At 41.2% G+C, this 9,655-nt stretch overlaps 1 protein-coding gene across 2 annotated transcripts in view; it reads left to right on the plus strand.

Annotated features, from left to right (window-relative positions):
• CHCHD3 (coiled-coil-helix-coiled-coil-helix domain containing 3) overlaps nucleotides 1-7,814 on the plus strand; it is a 158,018-nt gene extending 150,204 nt beyond the window's left edge. Inside the window, exons 7-8 of one of the 2 annotated variants that reach the window (XM_086744539.1) lie at nucleotides 1,517-1,652; nucleotides 7,084-7,814. In XM_086744539.1, the coding sequence (XP_086600665.1) occupies nucleotides 1,517-1,652; nucleotides 7,084-7,110 (163 nt within the window). In that variant the 3' untranslated portion in view covers nucleotides 7,111-7,814. The remainder of the gene's footprint in view (nucleotides 1-1,516; nucleotides 1,653-7,083) is intronic. The other variant, XM_086744547.1, reaches the window with a different exon arrangement.
• The last annotated feature ends 1,841 nt before the right edge of the window (nucleotides 7,815-9,655 follow it).

Here is a 9,655-nt window from a genome sequence, read left to right on the forward strand (position 1 = left end):
TTGAACTTTCAGATCGTAAAGTGTGTAAGCGCCTGGGACTGCATTTAAATTCTGGTTTAGGCACTGCACAGATGTACGGTAATGAATGAAAAAAGTCAGAGGGATGTTTTATATAGATATATACTGTAAAATCAAGGCGACTTAACGCTCCTTTTTTCATGGTACTACATCTTGAGTGATTGCCAGGAAGTCAGTTCCCCTAAGGAACGGCATTGTGCTTCGCGTTTCGCTTTCTTGCTGTAGTAAAATAGAGATCTGCCTTGGCCCATCAGCAAAATAAGGAACAGAATGTTCACCTGAGGATGCTGAGGCTGATGAGTCTCAGGTTATTTTACAACCTTATTGAACTAAAAATAATGTGGGCTGGAATGGATGTCAGGCTTTCCTGGGAGGGTCAGTGGCAGCGTGTGTCAAGTATACAGCTCACACGCATAAAGCAAATTGTTGTTTTCAAGGCACGTGAACTGTAAATGGTTTCCTAAATTTTCATGTGTTTTCTTCTGCCATTGAAATACTTTATCTTTGGTGTGAAAGGGGTTTATCTGTGATTTGATTGTCTGTTATAGAAACGAGTGCCTTGACAAGTATTTGTAAGGTAAACGCCCAGTTACCTTAAAATGTCAGTGGGCATTTCGTCTCTGAAACACTTCGCCAACCCCCTTACTTTTGAAATGGAGAAGTACTGTGTTCCCATTTTAATTCTGTAGCGCTATCAGTGTGGATATATATATAACATTTTATAGATTAATGCAAATTACAAGATTTTTATCCAAAAGAGGTTGGATTTTACAGGATGGACGAAAGAAGCTTCCATTCCTTTGGCTTCCAGTGAAGGCAAAAAGTGTATTGCATAAGCCAGGAAGATGGCAAGAGTAATGAATCCAAACAGTAAAGAAAACAGACAAAATTCCTGAATAACTTGCACATCTGGCAGCAGGATTAGAATTGAGGTGATGGGAAGGAGGATGTGCCAAAAATAGAGGCTATCATCAGATCAGAAGTAGGTTGTGTAATTTGCTGATGGTAGCAAGGGTTTTATATTCTCAAGGTCAGCCCAATGGGTGACTTCACTTCTATGCAGGAGCAATATTGAATAAGAAGCAAGATGGTATCTTCATAGGTCCATATGACGAAGCTTTCCTGAGGTTCTGTGACTGTTTTTCTAATGTAGGTGAGATCAGATGTGGTTCATCATTCCTGGGATCCTCAGTTAAAGATGTGTGCTCGTATGAAGTTGGATGTTAATTTTCTCTGCCAGCTGGAACCTGAGTACTGGATCAGGAGGAGACTTGTGGTCCTACCAGCCAAACTTCTGCAGCTCACCTTGATGTTTGTGTCTGATGTTACTCCCTTTATCACAAAATAGCTCTAGAAACAGCTACAGTTTTTTAAACTTTCTAGAAAAGCTCTAGAAACTTACTTCTATTATTTAGTTTAGTTCTTTTAAAAAGAATGTTACATCTTTCCTGAAATCTTTTTGAGAAGGAAGCCAAAATGTTCTTTTCTCTATCCCCAGGCGATATGAGTCTCATCCGATCTGCGCTGATCTGCAGGATAAAATTCTACAGTGTTACCGGCAACACGCTCAGGAGACCCTCAGCTGCTCTGCCCTGGCTGGCCAGTACCTGCGTTGCGTCAACCATGCCAAACAGGTGGGTGTAGAAATATTGCCACTGAATTCCTGATGGAATGAAGAAAAGAGGAAGACTATCAGATTATCCAGTTAGTCCTTATGTGCTAAAGCAGTACTGTTCCTGGTAGGTATGTTCTCACAAGCTCTGTGGAGTCCACTTTCAATTTATTTAAATGGTGGGGTTTCCATCTCTTCCCTTGGGAAGCTCTTGTTTAGCATAGCAGCTATCGCTGTTGGCAGATTGTTCCTGGTAGCTGCAGTTTTAGCAGCAAAACAAGGGGATTAAACTATGTGGTACTCTTTGTCATAAATATGACCGCTTTCTCAACATGATTCTTTTTCAACAGCTTCTTACATCTTTCAAATATAGAGATGTGTATGTTGACCTCGATTGTGTTCTTAACGAAGCAGTTGCAAATGTGCTTATGGGGCTGTATTCGCAGTGTATGTTGAAAGTCCTTAAATAAGTCTGTTGATCTTTATTTCTGCTAAAATCTGTGAGTTAATGTTTGAACATGTGAAAACACGTGCTCTAATGTGTTAGCAGAGACCCAGCAAGCACATCTAGTATTTGAGAGTGATAATAATTCTCACTGGAGTTAATTCTGCCTGTCCTAAGACTTTTACTATAATTATTCACCGTGACCTTTTTGGTGTTACGCTGGTGCAGTCTTGCTCTGGTATTACTGAAGATCTGGCTGGAGTTAGCACTGCTCGTGGTCTGGTGCTGTGTAAAACATGGTAGGAGCCAACAGTTGTGTGGCAAAGCTAAAGCTGTTCCTCCATCCGCAGCACTTAGTAAATTTCTGTGGTGCTATTGTTCCCTTTCCAAATCACCTCCTTCAGAACATCGTTTGGTGTTTCTCCTGCCCACTTGTTAATGCACCAAGATCCTGAGCTCCTTCATTCCCTAGATTTCCTACAGCCTACCAGATCTCCTTGCTCGTCAAAATTTTTCCTGATGGCCTAGCCTGAGGCTTTCTTTCATAAAGCTAGTAACACTTCATTAATTTTGGAAAGATGGTTGAGCCATGCTCGGACACCCAAGTGAAATCAGCTTTGTGTAGGTGCCTCCCTTAGACACAAGAGCTGTTATGGCTCCAGCCAGCAAATTTTCCTCATTCCCATCTTCCCTAAACTGTACAGTCCTCCATGACCTTTTGAAATGGATTTTTTTCTTTAAATTGAATTGCAGTTTTTAGTTAATTCCTACTATGGCAGACAGTAATTAGTATCTATATTTATTTTTTCTAAGTTTTCCTTCAGAGTGACTTTTCTATTCCAAAATCCAGTCTGAAGTTACTGGACCATGGGTGGGTTTGAGACATTTTAGGAAAAAGACCAGTGCATAATTTTAGGTTGTTATGTAGTAGACTAGATTTTAACTGTGGCTTGCATCATCTGGAACACTAATTTACTGTATTTATAATTTTATATTATTAACTAAAAATTTAGATTAATTTCTTGAACCTGTTTAAGCTATAACTAAAGTCTGGATCTGATAGGAATTTCTTCGGAAGACTACCATGAAGATGAATTAATTCATGTTCAGAGGGTGCAGGAAAAGGAAATTGCATAAATATGAGCATTAGGTTTTTTAATCCTTTTAAACACCTTTTTTTTTGTTGTTGAAGATCTTCAACCAAGCTTGTCAAGTAGTTAAAAGTGTTTCCTAAATGCTTCTTGTTCTCTTTCACACATGCTTCAAGATGAGAATTCAGAGAGGTTTCTCTCTTATGATAACAGAGAAAGAGAAGCCTTTTATGATGGAAACATTTGCAAGCAGGAACAATTGTTTTTCATAATGAACATCAGTCCTCTATAGCTCATCCTCCATGCATCGCAGCTGTAATTGTAATTATTTTTACTCACTGATTGCCCAGAAGTCCAGACAGTTATTTGAAATAATAATATAAAATCCTGCCAAATTACCTACTACGTGTGCTTGGTTGGAAGACAGAGGCGTGGGATAAATAGCAGATTCAGAAACGAAAACGTTAACTGACACTGGCTACGAGAAGCAAACAAAGAGGAAGATTTGCTAGAGGGAATAGACCAAGATATTGAAAACCAAATAAGTTAACTAATCCGATTTCCTGGCGGTGAGTCTGGGCACTTGTGCTCGGGCTGAGCACACTCTGTGCTTTTCATAAATTGAATTTATTGACTCCTCTTTCTTCCCTATCTTGCTTATAATTATCTCGCCCTCTCTTCTGTGTGCTCCTTATTTCTCATCCTGTCTGTAATCTCATGTCTCTATCTGTCCTTTTCTCCCCTCGTTAGAAAGGCCCAGAGAGCTGTTAATGCAGAGGGGTTTGACACATCGTTGTATCTTCGCTTTAAATCTTTTCCCAAAGTCATGAGAAGCTCGCGAGATAAATTAAACTCTATTATGAATGCTTACATTTTTAAATAATAGTAACAGAGAGAAAAAACTACTTAATGGAGCCATTAAAGGGAAGATATTAGGATTGTCTGTGGCATGTATTTGTGCTCCCACTACTGAAGTAACTCCAGTCAGACCAGTCACTGCACTGGTATGGACCATCCAGTGGCAAATTTGTCACTTATCCTGGTCTGCTGTCCACTAATATGGACAAGGTGCCTGCTGAAATACCCTTTTTTTTTTTCTTTTTTCTTTATTTTTTTTCTTTCCCCTGGGCTACAGGGAGTCCTAATTCTGATATGGAAACACAACCAGACTCTAGCTTAATGAAGCCTGTGCAATAGTTTCCTGTTAGACCATTGAATTTCAGAGGGATGCAAGTCTCTGCGGGCAGGTGAGATTTGAAAGTACTTCAGAGAGTGATACCAACAGCTGCTGGTGTCTGACAGCCTGTCTAGGAAATCTTATCCTTCAGCCTTGTTGTAACCATTGTTTTAATTTGTAGGATGCAGCGGTCCTTAATCATGCATCCGAGTCAGAATGAAACCATTCGTTTAGCCTCATCGTCCGGTATTTTTACTAGATACCATCTTCCAATCTAATAGAAAAATATTGAAAAGTAGTGTAGCTGGAAACACTGAGCTGAAACACAGTGAAAAGGCATTGTCTTCTATGGCCACCGTTTAACACTGCCTTGTTTGAAGGAAGTTTATTATGGAAGAGTCAGACCAGGTTCCCTTCATACCTCCGTTGGTGTCATGGAAAAAAAAAAACAAGGAAAATATTTTAAATACATTAATTTCTTAGGTCATGTTAAGTGGCAAGACTCAATAAAGAATACTAAAAAGCCCCCAAAATGTAGACAAAATCAAAGGAAGCCCTGGAACCCTCCCGTTTGTCTGAAGATGAAATTTTGTGGGCAGAAGTAAGCGTGTGATCAACAAATTTATTTCCTTTAGGACACTACATAAAATAAAATAAGTGAAAAGTTATTCTCAGATCTTTTGGGAATTTCCTGCATTAACTTATGCAGTGTTAAATTTACGTAAAGTTAATATTCAGCCCAGCGATGGCTTCGAGCAAGTTTCTGTAACACCACTGCAAAAAAAGTCTTCCAGGTAAAGTAGCCTTCATCAGTTTTACAGAAATCTCTGGGGGGGTGCTGTCAAACGGAGGTTGGAGATTTTGTTAACTAGTAGAATTTTACTTTATTTTTGTTTGTAATAGCACCTAGGGAGCATAAAACCGACTCCTTTTATTTTGTCAGCGTGTACATGTCTACCGTGGATTCTGAAAAATATTTGTGATCACAAGGATATTTAACATCTCATGTGCACGCTATCCTGCTCCTTGGTGCACCTCTTAATCCTTGCAGAAACACTGCTTGATCTGATTGGATGGTCCACTGGGTTATTTTTAGAAATACCATGGGAACTTGGTTGAAGAGATACATGACAACAGGTTTTAATTCTCTTTATTTTTAATTTTCCTGAGCCCTAACTTCTATGACTCTGGCCATGCAGTCTAGACTCGCAAGACGGCGTGCGCTGTCTGGCCAGATACTACTGCTCAAAGACTTGAGTGAGCTGTTTGTAGGTGTCCTGTAAGATTTAAAGGTTTGCATTTGGGCTTTCTCCTGACATAAGCCCTAAAAATGAGGTAATCTTTTCCTACCATTTCTTACAAGAGACACATAATTGCCGTCTTCCCCACTTTATGGATTTGTCCAGAGGAGGCCACGAAGATGATAAAAGGGCTGGAGCACCTCTCTTATGAGGACAGGCTGAGAGAGTTGGGGCTGTTCAGCCTGCAGAAGAGGAGGCTCCGGGGAGACCTTATAGCGGTCTTCCAGTACCTCAAAGGGGCCTACAAGAAAGATGGGGATAGGCTGTTTAGTAGGGCCTGTTGCGATAGGACGAGAGGTAATGGTTTTAAAATAGAGGGGGGTAGATTTAGATTAGAAATTAGGAAAAAATTTTTTACGATGCAGGTTATAGAACACTGGAACAGGTTGCCCAGAAAGGTGGTGGATGCCCCATCTCTGGAAGCGTTCAAGGCCAGGCTGGATGAGGCTCTGAGCAACCTGACCTAGTCAGGGATGTCCCTGCTCCTTGCAGGGGGGTTGGACTAGATGACCTTTGAAGGTCCCTTCTAACCCTAACCATTCTATGATTCTATGATTTTCTAGGCAAGAACAACAGATTGCCTTGGTCAACCCCATATTCCTCCAGTGAACATCGATGGCCTCCAGCATGCTTTTACTGCCTAGCATGTCAGTGTCCTGTCAGATTCCACGTTCTGTTCTCCTTACTGATCTAGACAAGTGGTATCCATACATGTGTTCATTTCCTCAGACTCTTTATTTCTACACCATGGCAGTAGGAAGTTCTTAGTAGAACCACACATATTGTCCTTGCAAGTCTGAATTTTCATGGCAGAGGCCAGGACTTTTCTGAAGAGTCAAGACCTTGATGGGGGAGCTCTCTGGTGTGGCAGGAGGAATAACTTTTGGACTACTTGACTAAAAGATCTGTTACTTTTAGCTTTTGATGGCCTGGCTGTGTGCAGGAGGTGATTAATGAAGGACAAGGTCAGTGCAACATGTTCAGACTATCGAGCTTTTGATTATGATTCAGAACACAGGAAGGAGGTAGGTAGGGGAGATACTTGGTGTTGTGTGCCTTCAGGATGTGTTTCCTCGAGTGTGTAATTGCTAGAAACAGGATTTATCTTATTGTAAGGTCAGATATTTTAATTTCTTTAATAGCCATAGTGCTAGAGCCATGATAGCATTAGGATGGATGAAAAGGAATCGTTACTGCAGCTCTTCAGGCCTGCAAATGGCTGGCGTGGTGAGTCCTAAGATAGCTTCATTCTGCCTCCGTGATTTGTCTCTGAGACGATGTGTATGTTGACAATGTTTCTTCTTCAACATATTTCTTGAAAAAATTGCAAATCCTAGAAAGGAATTGTAGCCGAACTTTAGGGAGTCTCTGGAATAACTTTGAGTTACTGAAATCTGTGTTTCTCCCTCTCTTCCCCTCCCCCCTAACCGTTTTCTTAGCAGAGCATGCTTGGGAGAGGAGGATAAAGGCATTGTCCAAATCAAGCACAAGACCATCAACTCTAATTTCAGCAGAAGAGCATTTTTTTCCCAAGAATGATATGACAGCCCATTTGCAGGGCAGACCAATAAAGAGAAGAACTGGAAGAGCCATTTCAAGAGCAGCAGCCATCACGGCTCAATCAGTGTGACCATTTGAAAAGCCAAGACCTGTATCTTATTACGTCGGAAATCATACAGCCGGAGATACTGTTCAGTCTTAGTAAAACCCACTTATTGGTGATTGAAGGAAGGGAAAGAAAAGAACCTTTCACTGACCTTAGAAAGGGGAAATATCCTTCAAATGCTGCTGTTTCATTGTAGAATCTCCTCAAAAACTTCTCACTGTCAAAGGCACGGGTATGTAACACCTGGTGTGCCGCGACGCGGCGGTACTTTGTGAGCCAATCAGCTGCTGCTCCTGACTGTACAGCCTGTATTTGTTGCTCGTATTAAAGTTTTCCTACGATATATAATGACGTAAATTGTGCTTTAACTTATTTCACAAATTGTGTAACTTAATGAAGTCTCTCTCCAGGCCTTCTGCTGGAATGGTGTTCACGATCCAACACTCTAAGATGTAACATGGCCTTTATTTAAGTGAAATGATTCTGTTGTGCTCCTCACTCCTATCAAGTACTGACGAATATGCCTCGCTCTGTACCAACAATAAATATATTTTATGCACAAGATTGATGTTTCAGTCTGTCTCTCTTTCCGCTCCTCAGAGGCGGATGGTGTTCCCTCTGCTGTGTCAATCATGTTTTCCCAGCAGATGTTATTGATGAAGCTTTAAAGCGTAGACTTTTATGCATAACCAACCTTGGTTTCAGGAACGGTACTTACATAAAGCTGTTTTCCATCCCAGCAACCTAAAAGGATCTCACGTGATAGTGTGCTGTGATTCATGCACAACCAGAGCTCCCTTTCTTGGAAAGTGCTTGTGAATGAAAGGGCAGACGGTGCCCAAAACGGCAAACCATCTTCATGCAAGTACCCGGTTCCGTTTAATTGTTTTTGTTCGGATAACGACTGCCGCAGTCATCAAGCGATCTTAGAAAAGGTTTTTTATACAATAGTAACGGTGTCAAATGAGCAGTGTGTCTGGAGCCTTCTGCTATTTATTTACCTGCTCTGTTTCTCTAATTGGCTACGTTTGAACTGCATCCTCCTGTACAACTGTGAGCGCAGCTGCGGATCTCGTTGATATTCACAATATTGCCAGTGACTCTCCTATTCTAATTATCAAGATGCTTTGTGAGTACTGTTTAATTAAGGATTTTTTTCTTTCTTTAATGCTACAAAAAGAAGCTGGGCTTTTTGACACATGAAGTGAAGCAACTGTAGTATCAGTAGGAGAGGAAGATCCTGGAGTTCAACGTCAGGTGCCAGGTAAACTACTTGAGAGAAATGATAGGGCCATAAGCGACGTGTTTACATGGTGACTTGCTGTAGTGTTTACAAATCAGCTAACTCACAAATTCTCCTTTATAATGTTCTCTTTTGTAACAGAGAGCCAAGAAGTTGGCAGATCCATCCTTGCCAGACTTAGAATTGGCAGCAAAACGCAGCGTAGAGGAAAAGCAGACGTTTTGAAGGCCAGATGATTCTGTAAAATCAGAAGAGCTGTGTCGGGAAGGCAGGTCTCTGTTATTGCCAAATGTTTATTGGTTTCCCGTCCTGACTGCCCTAAGCAATGGAAGTCAGTCTTGCTTGCTTTGTTCCAGCTGTGTTTCGGGCTTCATTTGAGATGTTGTGTTCCTTAAACATCTTCTGTATCATCAGTAGCAACATCTCCAGCACGTGTTGCTTGAGCTTGGGGGATGCTGATTGCGGCAAATGGGGTGTAGACTTTAAAACTGTCTACACTGTGGACAATGTTTCCCTTTAAAGTAGAGCAGTGGTTCTGAACGTTTCTGGAGTGAGCTTCGGTTTGCCACCGCTTCTGCCTTTGTCCCCCCTCCTTCTGCGAACCTGCATCCTAGTCCTTGCGTCAGTCTTTGACTTCTTCCTTCCTCCCTTCTCCCCGCTTGCTGGTGTGGAGACCAAGCAGGGCACGCTTTTGAAAACAGAGTTGAGAGGTGATGCTGGACATTTCCTCTCAAGGGAAGCAGTGAATATGCCTAAAATAGAGACATTTTCCATCTTTTGTTTTGAAACTGGACTAATGATGTTTTAAAAATAAATAAATAAAAAGGAAGGTTCGTAGGATCTGAAGAAGCACAAGCAAGAGGAGGTGTGTCTGCAACTTACTGTTTATGGTACTGGGGGAAAGGAGGAAAAGTACTGGGTCCAGTCTGGTCTGGACAATGTTCTTCCAGCCAAGACTTACCTTGTAGCTGCATTTCAAGACTGAAAAATCTTTGAAGTTGCCCATTTTTCTCTTTTTTTTTTAGAGTGGAAAACCTGTGGGGACATCTCACTGCTTCTCAGAAATAACCAGATCTCTCTCAGATTGCTCACTGCCAAACTGAGAATTTGAACTCAGTTTAATGGATCCTGATCTCAGAAGGGATGAGAGGGATTATATTCT

This window comes from Chlamydotis macqueenii, chromosome 1, assembly GCF_036417535.1.
Source record: "Chlamydotis macqueenii isolate bChlMac1 chromosome 1, bChlMac1.mat, whole genome shotgun sequence".
Taxonomy (NCBI): Eukaryota; Metazoa; Chordata; class Aves; order Otidiformes; family Otididae; genus Chlamydotis; species Chlamydotis macqueenii.